At 42.4% G+C, this 16,648-nt stretch overlaps 1 protein-coding gene across 2 annotated transcripts in view; it reads left to right on the forward strand.

Moving 5' to 3' along the window:
• Positions 1-200: 200 nt before the first annotated feature.
• BARD1 (BRCA1 associated RING domain 1) overlaps positions 201-16,648 on the forward strand; it is an 81,309-nt gene continuing 64,861 nt past the window's right edge. Inside the window, exons 1-3 of one of the 2 annotated variants that reach the window (XM_087424853.1) lie at positions 288-401; positions 6,512-6,575; positions 11,502-11,558. In XM_087424853.1, the coding sequence (XP_087280979.1) occupies positions 6,544-6,575; positions 11,502-11,558 (89 nt within the window). In that variant the 5' untranslated portion in view covers positions 288-401; positions 6,512-6,543. Of the gene's footprint in view, positions 402-6,511; positions 6,576-11,501; positions 11,559-16,648 lie in introns of both variants that reach the window. The other variant, XM_004427516.3, reaches the window with a different exon arrangement.

Below are 16,648 nucleotides of genomic sequence, written 5' to 3' on the forward strand. Positions count from 1 at the left end.
CCTTGGCCCCGCCCCGCCCACAGGCCCCGCCCACAGGCCCTCGGGAGTGCCATCGCGGCCCCGCCCCTCCCGGTCCCGCGCGCCAGGACCAGGCGCGCTTCAGCGGCCGTGCCCCGCCCACCCGCGCGCGCCCCGCCCACTTGCCCCGCCCCCAGGCGCCGCGGGCCCAGACGCGGGAACTGCTGGGCCGGGCCGGTCGTTGCCGGAGTCCGCCCTGCCTGCCGCCCTCCCGGGAGCCTTTCCCGCGGCGGCGAGGCGATGCCGGGCAACCGGCAGCCGAGGGTCCGCTCGGGGAACGAGCCGCGTGCCGCGCCCGCCCCGGAGCCGGCGGGGCCCGGGGCCTGGGCCCACAGCCGCGCCGCGCTCGCCCGGCTGGAGAAGCTGCTGCGCTGCTCGCGCTGGTAAGGAGCGACCCTCGAGGGGCGGGGGCGCCGGCTCTCGCGGCGGGCATCTGTCCAAACCCCCGCTGCCCTCCTCCCGCGCCCGCCCGCAGTCGGGCCGGCCAGCCCGGCTAGGACGATCCGTCCCCCTGCCCGGGGACCCGGGGTCAGTTATCCCCTCCCGGCCCCCTTCACATCCTTCCGGGGCGCCCTCTAGCCTTTGGCGGCCCCAGACCCCTCCAAGATGGTCGTTCTCGCAGCTGAGCGGGCCCGGGCGTCGTCGGGAGGTGCGGTTGAAAATGTCCACCTCTGGGCCCGCCTCCACTTTGAATCTGCAGGGCTGGGGTGGGGCTAAGGCGTCTGCGCTTGTTACTGGCTCCCGGGTCCTTGTGATGAAGCTAATTCCAGAACCTCGCGCCAAGGACTGCCGAGTTTGAAGAGGCCTGCAAAGTTGGAAGCAGCTGTCACTCTTGGCTGAGCCGGCCGCTTTGACTTTTCCCCGTAGTAGCTTTTTTTTTGGGGAGAGGGGAGAGCTTTGGGGACGCCTGTTGGGGGCAGATTCAAGAGATGGCAGTGTGATGGACACCGCCATTCTATTTCTCATTCAGTTTCTCATTTCCTTGTTTTGGTTAAAAGACTGGAATGGCCTGGGGTCCCAGCTCTTAGAGATGCTGTTTATTATCATTTTTTCCTTCTTGTTTTCCTTCATGCTGTTACACACCATAGGAGTCCTCTCGGTTCAGGATTTTCCTTACGTCTGAAGACATCATTTTCATGACTCGTACTCCTTGGCTTCTCTTTTTCCTGTAGCTCTTCCTAGTACAGAAACCAGGAAGGTTTATAAAACCCAAGAAGGGCTTGTCTCATTTTTCATTTCTAGCAAAAGCTTTTATTCAGCACCTGCTGTGTGCACAGATCCCTGTTTCTGGATCAGTATCACTCTGGCAGGTTTTCTTTCTGCTTATCGCTGTCTCGCCGCTATTTCTTTTTTGGACTTTCTTTTGATTTTTTTTTTCCCCATCTGATTTTAAACTTGCAGAACTTAGTTGTACATAAAGTGTAAGTGACATGACAACTTTTTCTTTAAAAATGAAAAGGACTTAACTGTCACAGAGTTTTGCGCTTATACTTTGTTTTCCAAAAAGCTTAAAACCTGTGACAAAATAACATCATCTCACTCCTTAGAAAAGTGGCACTTTTGCTAGAATGAGTTCATGAAGATATTCTGATTTGTGTGTGCTTTCCCATGGCACGTGGGTCATCCCTTTGAGAATAAGGAATTTGAAACTGGCTCTGTTAGTTGCTATAATAGAAGCGATTGTACTCACACCTTAATAGTCAGTTCAGCAAAAGTTAGACGTTCAGATGGGACATTTCTGTATGGAAGGCACTAGGGCAGCAGCATGGCGCTTCACTTAGGCTGTAGGGTCAGACTGCCTGAGTTCAGCTTCCAGCTTTGACACTATCAAGTGGCCCAAGTCATTAAACCTCGCTGTGCCTCAGTTTCCCCACCTGAGTGATGATAGTGCTGAGCTCATCCTGTGAGGATTCGTTAATAATAACCAGAAATTACTGAGCACCTACAAAGTGCCACACGTGTTCTAGGCATTGGGTATTGATTAGTGAACAAAGCAGACAACCCCAATCCTAAGGAAGCTAACATTCTGTGGGAGGGAAGAAATTAAATGAAATTATACATATAAAGTGTTGAGTATGGTGGTTGTTTTAGAATAAGTGATAAATAATAGATGTCTTATAAAAATTAAAAAAAGCATCATCTGCTTGCTGAATGGTTTGGGGGGGACAAAAACAGGTGATCTGTATGAACAATCTATAGGTTGGACTGAAATCTAATAAAGCCAGGTTCATGTTTTATCCCCTCCCAAATATTTTTTCAGTTTCTGATGGAAGTGAGCAGATGATAAGAGCCAAAGAACTGAAAGTCAACATCAGTAACTAGGTCCAAACTTTTAATATAACTCATCCAGTTGCCTGGAGGATGGTATTGAATTCCAGTGATTTTTTTTTTTTTAAGAAAAATATTTGAACCAGTGCTGGATGAACTAAATCTCCACTGTTTTGTTGGATGTATATTTTAACATAGGGCTCTGCAGGCTTTCTGTAAAGGGTTATATAGTAAATATTTTAGGCTTTGCTGGCCACAGTCTCTCTTCTTATTATTTTTGTTTTTTACAACCCTTAAAAATGTGAAAAGCCGTTCTTAGCTCAGGGCTGTGCAGAAGCAGGCCGCTGGCTTGATTTGGCACATAGGCAGTAGTTTGCCAAATTTCATTTTAACAGGTAAAATGTCTTAAGTTTAAAAATTCTTTTCGGTGTATAATCTTCTATCACATGGGGTATAATATTTAGAAATGATTTTGTGTTCCTCTTGGTGTCTCTCTGCACGTTTGGCACTGTCTATAGTGAGTAGAGCATGGCCATTGCTCCTTACCCATGGGGGAAAAAAACAACATTCTTTCCACCTCTGCCTTTACCTTAGCTGCCTGACATCATTGCTTGAAAGGAGCAACTCAGGGTGGTCTGCTTCTTGCTTTTGCTACCCACCGTTCAAAGCAGTGTCATATTCTTTGAAATTGTCAGTATGTCCTTTTACAGAGTTTCAGAGTTCTACCCAGGGGGCCAGTGATTGCCCCGATTACCCTCACGTTCAGCTAGCAGCTGTCACCTGTCTTGTGTGGCACACTGGGTCTGTTTCACAGCAAGCATTGCTTGTGGGTGAGGGTGATTGGAGACGTTACAGGGCATCCTTTCTTGACCTTTAACGTAAGTCTGGCTCCAAGGTGAAGGTGATGAAATTGTTCAAGAGGCCGCGTGTGACATTTGTGTTTAGGTCCCAGCCTCACAACCGGAGAGAAGCTATTTAAAGATTTGGAAAAAGGAGACAGGAAGACGGTATCGTTTGAGAGGCCGGCAGAAAGCATAGTAATAATGTGTTCCTAAAGGAAGCCGGGAGTGATAATAGGAGCTGTAGGTAAAAGCCCAGCTGTCATATGACACTATGTTGTGAGTTACAATAATTAGGTACGTCTTCGCATATTTTTTGGGAGGGAGGGTTGGCATCTATGACAGTTGTAACTTGGAGTTCTGGCACCTTTTAAATCAACTTTTAGTAAAAAGTCAAAAAGTAATCTTGTGATTTTTAGGATAGGTGATTTTATTTTTCTGAACTTTCTCTTGCCATTTAAAAGGCCATCAGGATTAATATTTTCTCTTCTATTTGGAGGCAGCATAGCTTCGTGGTTAAGAGCATAGATTTTGGACCCTGCCTTCAAATCCTGACTCTGATTTTGGGCAAATTATCTCATCTTTGTATGTTTCCTTTTCTTCATCTGCAAAATGAGTTAGTAGTAGCTTCTACCATATAAAGTTGTTAGGGGAATTAAATGAGTTAATATTTATAAGGTACGTAGAATAGTGCCTGTTATATTCTAAGTGCTATAGGAATGTTTGTAAAATAAAGGATAGATTTCCTGACCCCAGCCAGCGTTCAGCTTTTGCCCTCAGGAGTTTCCAGTGTTCTGAGGCATTCGTCTAGGCCAGTGATCCGTAAATGGGTTGATTACTCTCTTCGGTTTGCTCTGGTGCTGGTTATTCATTAGGACAACAAGCCATCACTGAGGCACTTTGTTAATCGTGAGATGGTGAGACATTTTCTACCCTTAAGCAGCCTACGCTTAATTATAAGGGATGAAATGTACACACGATTCAGGGTAAATTATCATGAAGGCCAAGGGGCTGCAGAGGAGGGTACTTGGGTGGAGCCAGTGGAGGAAAGCTTCGTGGGCTTTTGAATTGGGCCTTGGATAGATTTTTATAGATGGAGCCAGGTGAGGGATTATTAACAAATAACAATATGCTAAAAAGTAGGGCCGGCCCCGTGGCTTAGCGGTTAAGTGCGCGTGCTCCGCTACTGGCGGCCCAGGTTCAGATCCCGGGCGCGCACTGACGCACCGCTTCTCCAGCCATGCGGAGGCCGCGTCCCACATACAGCAACTAGAAGGATGTGCAACTATAACATACAACTATCTGCTGGGGCTCTGGGGAAAAAACAAGGAGGAGGATTGGCAATAGATGTTAGCTCAGGGCCAGTCTTCCTCAGCAAAAAGAGGAGGATTAGCATGGATGTTAGCTCAGGGCTGATCTTCCTCACAAAAAAAAAAAAGGAAAAAAAAAACAATATGCTAAAAAGTATTGCATAATAAAAGGGGAGCGGGTCAGGTGGGCAGGGAGTTAAGACAGGGTCAAATCATAGTGATTAGTAGCCTAACAACGGACCTTTCAGTTGGTTCATATAGTTACTTCCTAAGGAGAGCAATTCGTGTAAATTTCCTGAGACTTCAATTTCCTCATCTATAAAATGAAGGAAATGGAGTGATTGATTTTTAAGGCTCCCTTTAGTTCTCAGATTCCATAATTATTAATCCATTGGATGCAAAATGGTGTTTAAAACTTTTGATTAAAGTTTAACATATATATGCCAGCCCTGGTGGTCTAGTGGTTAAGAGTCACTGCTCTCACTGCCCCGCCCTGGATTTGTTTCCAGTCAGGGAACCACGCCACCCCTCTGTCAGTTGTCATACTGTGGTGGCTGCGTGTTGCTATGACACTGAAAGCTATGCCACCGGGATTTCAAACACCAGCAGCGTCACCCATCGTGGACAGGTTTCAGCGGAGCTTCCAGACTAAGACAGACTAGGAAGAAGGACCTGGCACCCACTTCCAAAAAAATTGGCCATGAAAACCCTGTGAATAGCAGCAGAGCATTGTCTGATATAGCGCCAGAAGGTGAGAGGACGGCGCAGAGACTGGGCAGGGTTCTGCTCTGCTGTCCACAGGGTCACTAGGAGTCCGAATCCACTTGAGGGCACTGACAGCAACATACATACAGAAAAGGGCACAAATCGTTGGTGTTCAGCATGTATCATATATCCCTCCAAATGGTGGGATTTATTTACTTGTGTGGTATTTTGATTCTTTGACTGATGTCTGTCTCTTTCAGTTATACCATATGTTTCATAAAGACAGTTTCACAGTTGTAGCCACAGTGCTGGACACATGGTTTCTTAGTGTTTGTTAAATTAACACATCAAAGAATTTAGGTTAAATTAGGATCTCACATTTAAGGGGCCTTTGCAAGTGGACATACCAGAAGGACCTGGTTAATTCACTGAAATCACCAAGAATCCTCCATGGGTTCCTGGGGTTAATTACCCAGAGTAAACAGTGGTCAAGTCTCAGGGCAGATGTAGAAGGTACAGGTCTTTCTCTCTGGGATTTAGGGCTTGAGCCATGACATGCACAGTCCCATTACAGGCCTACACACAGCTGGTGTTATCTAGGGCTTTTGACTCTCAGAGAGACTTGCCAGACACTTTGAGCACCTTTGAATACTGTCCCCTGTAGCATAGGGGATGGTATTGAAGTTATTGGGAATAGAAGACACAATAACCAGAACTATTTGATTTGGGTATACATGATAGCTGCTGTGGCTTAATCTGTCTCGTGTAGTAGATTCTATTGTAATTAGTCATTAATAATTAGATATTAATAGAATTCTATTGCCCATTTGACTTTTGGGATATTTGACTCATTGATTTATTCAATATTTATTGACACTAAATAATTAGACATGGTTTCTTTTGTTTCCCATGTGATTTACTTGAATCTGGTCTATAAAATAAGTGTACAAAATAAGACGCTTCCATGTCATTATCCATATCCCTTACTTGTTAACAATTTTGTTTATTCTCCTAAAGATAAATGCAAGAAATTGTTTAATTGGCTTGGAGAGCCTGTGCATTTTGGTGTTAAATATGTTGCTCCACACTTAAAAATACCTTGGGGATTTTCTCAAATGTAAGAGCACTGTGGTAGCTATCTTGCCTGGTATTAAACAGCAGTTGATATCTCATGGAAGCTTAGGGAGCCATTCAGTTAAGAAACAGGTCTGCCTCAGTATTGTAATCCCAACTGAATTTGCTTTCCTTTTTTTCTTTGCAAAGAAAGTTTTATTTGAATAGGACCTTCTTTTAAAAAAAAATTGTTTGTTCTCACTACTTAGTTCTTCCCTAAGTTATAATCCTCTGACTGCACTGATCTTTCCAAATCAGCTGCGTGTACAGTAACAGAAATATGACTGCAGATGGGAAAAAGAAGAGTAGCTGGATTTTCAAGGTACAGAAATCCTGTTATCATGCAAATGTCTTCTTATTCTTCTGGATTTTTTCTTTCTAAGATATGTGTATATCACGCAAAAAACAGGGTAAGGATAAGATAGAAATGCATGTATATTAACAATTCTATATGTAGTCTTCCATTTGGTTCTTCACTGAGGACTTATTGAAATCTTGCTGTTCGGATAGCACCATGCTAGGATGGTGTGTTGGGGAGCTCAGAAATGAAAGTCAGAATCTCTTGTCTGTATGGCTTCAATCTATTTTGAGACAAAAAAATAAAAAAAATAAGGAATCAAGCAGATAAAATATAAAATATTTAGTTTTCAACATTGATTTCCAGAGCCCCCAACTAGATACCATCTCTCTGGAACTTGAGAGCATTTTGTACCTCTCCTAGGTCGTATGTTAACTTGGTTTATAAAACTACCTGGCGATACTGTAAGCCCCTTAGGAAAGAGTGAAACACAGTAACTTTGTGTTCTCTGCATGTCTGGGGCGGAGTGCAGATTTTGCATAAGTGATGGTATGGAAACTAAAATCCAAGAATTCTTGTGCTTTTTTGTTTAGTATCATTTTTTGTTATACCATCTTGTACAGTATTTGGATCATGTGTTGGGCTTGAATAGTTTTTGGGGAGGAGAAAGTGTATCCTAGGCCGGGAAGAACAGTCTGAGCAGTCGTGGGCTTGGAATTAGACCTGGGGTATTTGAGAAATGTGACAGACACTGGCCTGGTAAGCGCACGTAGTTTTTTTTTTTTTTCTGTGAGGAAGATCAGCCCTGAGCTAACATCTGATGTCAATTCTCCTCTTTTTGCGGAGGAAGATAGGCCCTGGGCTAACATCCGTGCCCATCTTCCTGTACTTTATATGGGATGCCGCCACAGCATGGCTTGACAAGCGGTGCGTTGGTGTGCGCCCAGGATCCGAACCTGCGAACCCCGGGCCTCTGAAACAGAGCATGTGCACTTAACTGCTGCGGCACCAGGCTGGCCCCGTGCACGTAGTTTTTGTTGAGCTGTGAGAGGAAAGGTTGCCTGGCTTGGTAGTTACCAGATTGTAGTACCTTTTAATATTAAATTTTAATATTAACTTTTTAAATATTAATATCAATTAATATTAATGATTAATTAATAAATATTAATATTAAGTTTTTAAAAATTGAAAGTAATATATACATATGTGAAAGAATTAAAACACGGTATATGGTCATTAAATATTTGTTAAATAAGTAAGTCTGAATCGTCTTCTTCACGCACCCACTATTTTCTTGTGTATCCTTTGAGAGTTTCTCTCTATAAGCATGATATACCTCAGATAAGAAAATACTATTCATCGGGTAGATGTATCGTGATTTATTTAACCGAAGAAGATACTATTCATCGGGTAGATGTATCGTGATTTATTTAACCGTTTCCTTGTTGGTAAAAGTTCAGATTGTTTCCAGTCTTTTGCCGTAATAAGCAGTGCTGGAGTGAATATCCTTGTACGTGTTCTTTTACGTTTTTAAAATTTTTTATTAAAATTACACATGAACATAGTTGGCAAAGTCAATAGGACAAAACTGTCATGAAGACATTCTTTTGCCTCATCCTTTCTCACCCTTGAGTTCTATACTCCAGACACAGCCTATTTCATCTTTTTTATTTCTTCAAGCATTTACTTCTACATTTCCAAATAATATGTTTTTATTGCGATTTCTTGATTTTTTTCATTTAGACATTATTAACTTCCTAACTTCCTACTCTGAAAGATGAATTTTTTTATTACTTATTATCTATTAACTTTTTACCGTGGAAGATGACTGGATACAGAATTGGAAGTACAAAATAATTTTCAATCATTATTTTGAAGGCCTAGCATCCTTTGTTACCCTTGAGATGTCTTATGCTATTCTGATTCCTTTAAAATAAATAAATATATGAAATTTTAATTTTATTATTTCTTAATCTTTGGAAGCTTTTGGTATCTTGTCTACATATTTTTGTGGTTTTGAAGTTTCAGTTTTGCAAGCATCCGAGTGTATCTCAAGGATAAATTCCTGGCAGTGGAATAGTTGAGTTAAAGTTGAGTGCATTTACAATTTTGGTAGATATTGCCTGGTTGTAATAAAAAATCTTTTATTCCAGTATGTCTTCTCAGCTACGCTCTCGACATTGTCAGAAAGTCTGGCTTTGACACAGATCAGTGCCACCCTCTGTGTGGTGTATCTACCCTTTGAGTGCTCCCAGTAAAATTCTTTTGAAGTTGGCGCTACCTTCTCCCAGCTTCAGCTATAAGATTCCTCTCTCCTCCTTCCCCCACTACACACACTGCACGTGCTTTTCATTCACTCTTCTGATGTCTTTCTTCATCTATTAACATCAACGAAAAATACATTCTAACTCACTAATTAGAATAATTAGTGCAAGTGATCAGTTATTCATAGATATTAGATTCATTGCCAGTTACACTATACTACCTTATTGCTAAGGTGAAGGGTACAGACTGAAGATAAAGGGTTCAGACTCATCTTCGGAAGGAAATTTAAGTTTAGAAACAGGAGAATTAAGGCATTGAGTCAGGTATTGCCAGAGAAAGCAGAAAGCTGTGGACTGTATCCTGGGAGTAGGCCTACATTGAGAGACAGGAAAAGCAGCAGCTAAGGAAAGGCTGAAATAAGGAGATAAATATGCCATAAGAAAGTTAAAACTCAGTGGAAGGAAAAGTTTCAGGAGAGAACGTGAGGTCAGTGTTATTTCACAGAGACGTCAGGAGAATGAGGACCAAAAACGCTCTGGAGAGCAGTCTCAGCAGAGTGGTGGGAGTTAAGGCTCGCAGGTGAGGAGATGGATTTAGCTGGTGTCGAGCACTTATTTCAGAACTTATATGTATCTGCAAGAAGGGGAAGAGCTGGGGCAGAAGGTAGAGAGGGAGGCATGGTCTAGGAAAGTGTTTTCTTAGGTCAAAGGAGAGATTATCTGTGCATTTTTAGGTGCAGATGGAAGAAGAAAGGTGACCATAATGATGAGAGTAGACTACGTTAGGAGACAGAAGATGTGAGATCTAGGGACAAACAAAGCAGCACATCTTCAGAAGAAAGAATGACTGAAGGAGGTCTTTTCCTCTAAACCTGGAGAGAGGGTAGATTATGGGTGAAGAGGTAGGAATGAGTCAAGATGGTGAAAAGCTCACACCATTGGCTGCAGTAAGGTTAATGGGACTTAGGAGCTTGGAGATGGTTTTGAGTAAGCATCTATTCATTTGTTTGTTTCCTCATAGAACATCTAATACATCACTTTGGTGGAGGTACAAAGGTGAGAAGCTACCAAATAAATGTTTAGACACATGTTTGTTTACCTTTCTGTCTTTTTATAATGGTTATTCATAACCTGAGAGCAGGCAAGGAAGGGGCGGACTCTGGGGCTTATCCAGCATTATAGATTGGCATCCATGCGTATCTAAGAGGTCAGAGGAAGTAGGATGGTGGTGAAGATGGTCCTGAACTAGTTAACTCTATGACGTCCGCTGGATAGGGAATCCAAAAAGCTGATGGACTGAATGGAGTTCTCTCAGGGTGGAGAGCAACCAGAAGGTGGAGGTTTTGTCAGGGTGATGGAATAAAAGAGACAGAGGGAGGATATTTTGATAGGAGGAGGTGAGATAACACCTCTTTTGAGATCTTAGAGACAGAGCTTGTAATGAAGTAGAATTCAACACACTTGATTGAGAGAGAAGAGATTAGGTTTGGTAGGTCAAATAATGAACTGAAATTATAGAAGCAGCATGAACACTAACAGAAATCATCTTAATTGCCAGAAACACAAAAGCTGCTGGCACATCACAAGTCATCTTTTTATCGCTCTGTTCTACTTAGGGTGATAGAAAAATCAGATATTGTGAGTTTTTAAAAAGTAATGGGTTTTATAATGTCAGTGAGCACCATTTTCGGTATCTTGAGAATAACATTGTGGGTGTATACTCTGTTTTCAGCACTTTTTCTGAAAGCTCAATTTCACTTTAATGTTCATATCTATTAAAATGTGCGGTGTGATACTTTTGATCTTTCAAGAAATGTGGAAAACTGTTTTTATTGATATGTAGTATGTGTACAGAGGTAATTGGATAATAATGGTGTAAACACCTAAGGGCCTAGGGTTAGTGTAATAAACCAAGCACAAAAAAATGTTCATCCTTTAAAAGCTTTGGTTCCCCTGTGCTCTTGCTGTTACACCCTCTGAGTATAATGACTTGGTATGTGTTTATGGGTAAGTACCATTTACCATTACCTTTTTAGGATTATCAAATGTAGCAGGTATTTTGATGAAAGAATGACTGTATTTTTGACAAGGCATCTATGAAAAATAGATGGCTACTTAACAATAGCCGGAAACCAATGTTTTCTTGTGGGAAACCATAAATTCTTATGGTCCAGGTGACCAGATGTCCTGACTTTCCTGGGGCCGTCCTGGTTTACACCTGTTGTCCCAGCATCCTCTCCAGTTATCTCTTCCCTTCACTCTCAGAAATGTTCTTATTTGGATGATACATTATATGGTCATTCTAGTTGTGGGTCTCGTTTTGGGATTTATGGTCTGCCCTTTGAATCATTAGGTGAAGATGTATCTTAGTAGTTGAAACAAGCAGCCAGTGGGTGGTTTGCCTGTAAGAGGTTTAGAGATGCTTGAACAAAATTGCTGCTTTCTGTGACTTCCCAGTATATACATTATAACAAGTGTTACAATTTGTACTGAGTTTGGTAGTTGCTATTTGAATTCAGCAGGTGTATGATGATACAATATTTAACTAGGACGAATACATCCTTAATTTCTGCTTTGAGGAAGAGAGAAATATGGCAGTGTTGGGCCTTGGATTTATGAAATGTTGGGTATAAAATGTTTATCTAACAACGACCTAAATCTTGATTGTTTTCTTTTCTTGAAACAGCACTAGTATTCTGAGGGAGCCTGTGTGTTTAGGAGGATGTGAGCACATCTTCTGTAGGTAAGTAATTATATATATATGGTATGACTATGTTTTTACTAGGTCACAGCCATGTAATCATATTGGTAATAATATTACATTATGTTTGTGTAACTCTCATAAACTACAAAGTAACTTACTGTACATGATCTCAGTTTGCTCCGCGTAGCTGTCTTAATTGACAAATAAGAAAATAGGAGCTCAAAGAGGATGACTTGTCCAAAGTTACAAAGCTTAGTAAATAGTTTTGCTAAGCTTGGGGGAAAAAATTTAATATCTACATGTATAATTCAAATATGTCTTTTTTATTCTTCCACTTAGTTTTGAATGTAGACTTTCCAAATTATGAAAGTCTAGTTCTTATAGTTATTGTATTAGTTTCCTAGGGCTGCAATAACGAAGTCCCAAAAACTGGGTGGCTTAGGGCGATAGAAACTTATTATCTCACAGTTCTGGAGGCTGGAAGTCCGAGAGCAGGGTGTCAGCAGGGTTGGTTCCCTCTGAGGGCTGTGAGGGAGAATCCGTTCAATGCATCTCTCCTACCTTCTGGTGGAGAATCTTAGCTTTCTGGCAATCTTTGGTGTTCCTTGGCTTGTAGATACATCACTCGGGTCTTAGCCTTCGTGTTCACATGGCATTCTCCCTTGTGTGCATGTTTGTCTCTGTGTCCAAATTTCCTTTTTTTGTAAGAGTACCACTTATATTGGATCAGGACTCACCATGATGATCTTATCTTAACTTGATCATCTGCAGAGACCCTATTTCCAAATAAGGTCACATTCACAGGTACCGGAGGTTAAGACTTCAGCATCTTTTCAGGGGACACAATTCAAGCCATAACAGTTATTGCATGTTCTAATATGAAAGCCCTGGCTTACAGGTTAGAATATTAGATTTTCATCTCATCCTATTTCTTACTTCAGGAGAAATCAATTAAAGGACTGAATGTCTTAGTTTAATTGTCTGTGAGACAAGGTTAATATAGCCTCCTTTGAATCAGTCTTTTAATTATTTCAAGTTACGACTGTGACTGCCTGGCCTGAGCAAACTGCAGCATGAAGTTGAGGCACACAGGAACATAATTCACCGTGTGACTTCAGTGGGCTGGGGATGTGTGGGAGGCAGCTGTGCTTGGGGCCCCAATTTTGTTTCTAGAAATATAGTCTGTTATATGGGGCATACCAGCAGAAGATGGGGTAGGAAATAGTACCCCTGCCATCTCCATTTGGGTGATGAAAAGGCATCTGAGACTTGATATGCTCAGAGCAGATCTGTGGACCATCCTCCCCTTCAGCCTGTGCCTGCCTCGCTCATCTTCATAGCAATAAATGGTGCCACCGACTGCAGCGGGCTCAAGGCTAAACCACAAGGCATACCTGACTGCTGTTTTTCTTATCTCACCTCATTAAGTTCTGTCGGTTCCACCTCAAAATGTGCCCTGAATCTTGAATTTTCCCCATTTTTCTGTGTTTTAACTGCTGTTTACACTTTGGTCCAGGCCAACATCATATTCTCTCTCCTCAGACTGTTGTAGTTAGTTATACCTGGTCCCCTCCCCCTTTTCACATTCTCGTCAGTGTTCTTTTAAGAATGTAAATCACATCCGTATCATTACCCTCCTGAAAATCCTTCACTGGCTTCCTGTTACATCAGAATAAAATCCACACTCTGCACTGAGGTCCACAAGACCCCGTACAGGCACACCTTGGAGATACTGTGGGTTCGGTTCCAGACCACCGCGATAAAGCGATTATCGAAGTAAAGTGAGTCACGTGAAGTTTTTGGTTTCTCAGTGCATATAAAAGTTATGTTTATATTGCACTGTAGTCTGTTAACTGTGCAATAGCGTTATGTCTAAAAAAAGAATGTGCATACCTTAATTAAAGTACTTTATTGCTAAAAAATGCTACCCATCATCTGAGCCTTCAGTGAGTCGTAATCTTTTTGCTGGTGGAGGGTCTTGCCTCGATGTGGACGGCTGCTGACTGATCAGGGAGGTGGTTGCTGAAGGCTGGGGGGCTGTGGCAATTTCTTAAAATAAGACAGCCATGAGGTTTGCTGCATCAATTGACTCTTCTTTCCTGAACGATTTCTCTGCAGCATGCGATGCTGTGTGATAGGGTGTTACCCACAATAGAACTTCTTTCAAAATTGGAGTCAATCCTCTTAAACTCTGCCACTGCTTGTCAACTAAGTTTATGTCATATTCTAAATCCTTTTTTGTCATTTCAACAATCTTCACAGCATCTTCACCAGGAGTAGATTCCATCTCTGGAAACCACTTTCTTGGCTCATCCGTAAGATGCAACTCTTCATCCATTAAAGTTTGATCATGAGATTGCAGCAGTTCAGTCACATCTTCAGGCTCCGCTTCTAATTCTAGTTCTCTTGCTGTTTCCACCACATCTGCAGTTACTTCCTCCACTGAAGTCTTGAACCCCTCAAAGTCATCCGTGAGGGTTGGAGTCAACTTCTTCCAAACTCCTGTTAATGTTTATATTTTGACCTCTTTCCAGGAATCATGAATGTTCTTAATGACATCTAGAATAGTGAATCCATTCCAGAAGGTTTTTTTTTTTTTCTTAACAGCCTTAGAACTTTCTTTTTTTTTTTTTTTTAATTTATTTATTTTTTTCCCCAAAGCCCCAGTAGACAGTTGTATGTCATAGTTGCACATCCTTCTAGTTCCTGTATGTAGGAGGCGGCCTCAGCATGGCCGGAGAAGCAGTGCGTCGGTGCGCGCCCTGGATCCGAACCTGGGCCGCCAGCAGCAGAGCGCGTGCACTTAACCCCTAAGCCACGGGACCGGCCCCAGAAGGTTTTTAATTTACTTTGCTCAGATCCATCAGAGGAATCACTATCTGTGGCAGCTATAGCCTTACAAAATATATTTCTTAAGTAATAGGACTTGAAAGTCGAAATTCTCCTTGATCTGTGGGCTACAGAATGGATGTTGTTAGCAGGTATTAAAACAACATTAATCTCATTGCACATCTCCATCAGAGCTCTTGCGTGACCAGGTGCGTTGTCAATGAGCAGTCATATTTTGAAAGGAATCTTTTTCTGAGCAGTAGGTCTCAACAGTGGACATAAAATATTCAGTAAACCGTGTTGTACACAGATGTGCTGTCATCCAGGCTTTGTTGTTCCTAATTCTTAAGGGCCCTAGGACTTTGAGAATGGTAAACGAGTGTTGGCTTCAACTTAAAGTCACCAGCTGCGTTAGGCCCTAACGAGAGAGTCAGCCTGTCCTTTGCAGCTTTGCAGCCAGGCATTGTCTTCTCCTCTCTAGCTGTGAAAGTCCTAGATGCCATCTTCTTTCAATATCAGGCTGTTTTGTCTGCATTGCAAATCTGTCGTTTAGCGTAGCCACCGTCATTAGTGATCTCAGCTAGATCTCCTGGATGTCTTGCTGCAGCTTCTGCAGCAGCACTTGCTGCTTCCCCTCGCACTCTTATGTCGTGGAGAAGGCTTGTTTCCTTAAACCTCGTGAGCCAACCTCTGGTAGCTTCAGACTTTTCTTCTGCAGCTTCCTCACCTCTCTCAGCCTTCAGAGAATTGAAGCGAGTTAGGTCTTGCTCTGGGTTAGGCTTTGCCTTAAGGGAATGTTGAGGCTGGTTTGCTCTTCAGTCCAGACCACTGCAACTTTCCCCATATCAGCAGTAAGCCTGTTTCACTTTATTATCATTCGTGTGCTCACTGGAGTAGCACTTTTAATTTCCTTCAGGAACTTTTCCTTTGCATTCACAGCTTGGCTAACTGTTTGGCACAAGAGGCCTAGCTTTCAGCCTGTCTTGGCTTTCGACATGCCTTCCTCACTAAGCTTAATCATTTCTAGCTCTCAATTTAAAGTGAGAGACATGGGACTCTTCCTTTCACCTGAACACTGAGAGGCTGTTGTAGGGTTGTTAGTTGGCCTAATTTCAATATGGTTGTGTCTCAGGGAATGGGGAGGCCCAAGGAGAGAGAGAGAGATGGGGGAATGACCAGTTGATGGAGCAATCAGAATGCACACGTTTATTGATTAAGTTCACTGTCTTATACAGGTGTGATTCGTGGTGCCCCGAAACAATTACAATAGTACAGGCCCTAATTCTTGCCTGCCTCTCAGATCACACTTCCCTCTGGTTCACACCGTTCCAGCCACCTTCTCCTTTTAGTTCATTACATACATCAAACTCACTCCTGCCCCAGGACCTTTGTACTTGCTACTTCTTCCATCTGGAATGTACTTCTGCCAAGTTTTTCTGAAACTAACTTTTCATCAGTTACATCTCAGCTCACATGTCACCTCCTCCAAAAGGCCTCCCATGATCCCATTGTGAAATGATGCCCACTCCCTGTTCCCACTCTGTAGCAGGCACATTTATTTTGTTTCAGCTGATGCACTTGCTATATGTAATAGATCAGTGACAGAGCTGCTGGACCTAACAAACTCCATGAAAGTATATGTAAAGTGTGTGTGTGTGTGTGTGTGTGTGTGAGAGAGAGGGAGAGAGAGAGAGCGCGATGTATACCTTTAATTGGCTAGAGGGGTCTGTGACTTACAATGGCCAAAGAGAGATGAAGAAAGGCATGAGGATGTCTTAAAAGAGAAAACGATCATCTCTGTATGACATGAACACAGGAAATCGATCCAGTGCAGTTTCGGTTCATTTTGACTATATGATGCCAAAGGTTAGGGCAGCTGTTTGTATTCTTGGCAGATTTGGAGGAAATCCGTAAATACCAGGCGGTTTTAAAAAATGGTTTCGCTATATCCCAATCTAACTGAAGCATAGAAGTGCGGGGAGGTTGGAGGGGCACAGACCTTTATGTCACCGACGGTGTGGTGGTGGTTTCAGGTACTTTCATGCCAATCCCTGATAAAAGTGGTGCATGTACTCTCTCTAAGATAGAAGTCATTTAAGACATATGGCAGGGGAACTACAAACTTTTTGGTCTCAGACAACTTTACACTTCTAAAAACTGAGGACCCCAAAAAGCTTGTGTGTGTGTGTGTGTGTGTGTGTGTGTGTGTGTATGTATTTACCATATAAAACAGACATTTAAAAAAATACTAATTCATTTAAAAATAACAATAATAAGCCCTTTACATACTAACATAAATA

This window comes from Ceratotherium simum, chromosome 37, assembly GCF_057802395.1.
Source record: "Ceratotherium simum simum isolate JZ-2026a chromosome 37, ASM5780239v1, whole genome shotgun sequence".
Taxonomy (NCBI): Eukaryota; Metazoa; Chordata; class Mammalia; order Perissodactyla; family Rhinocerotidae; genus Ceratotherium; species Ceratotherium simum.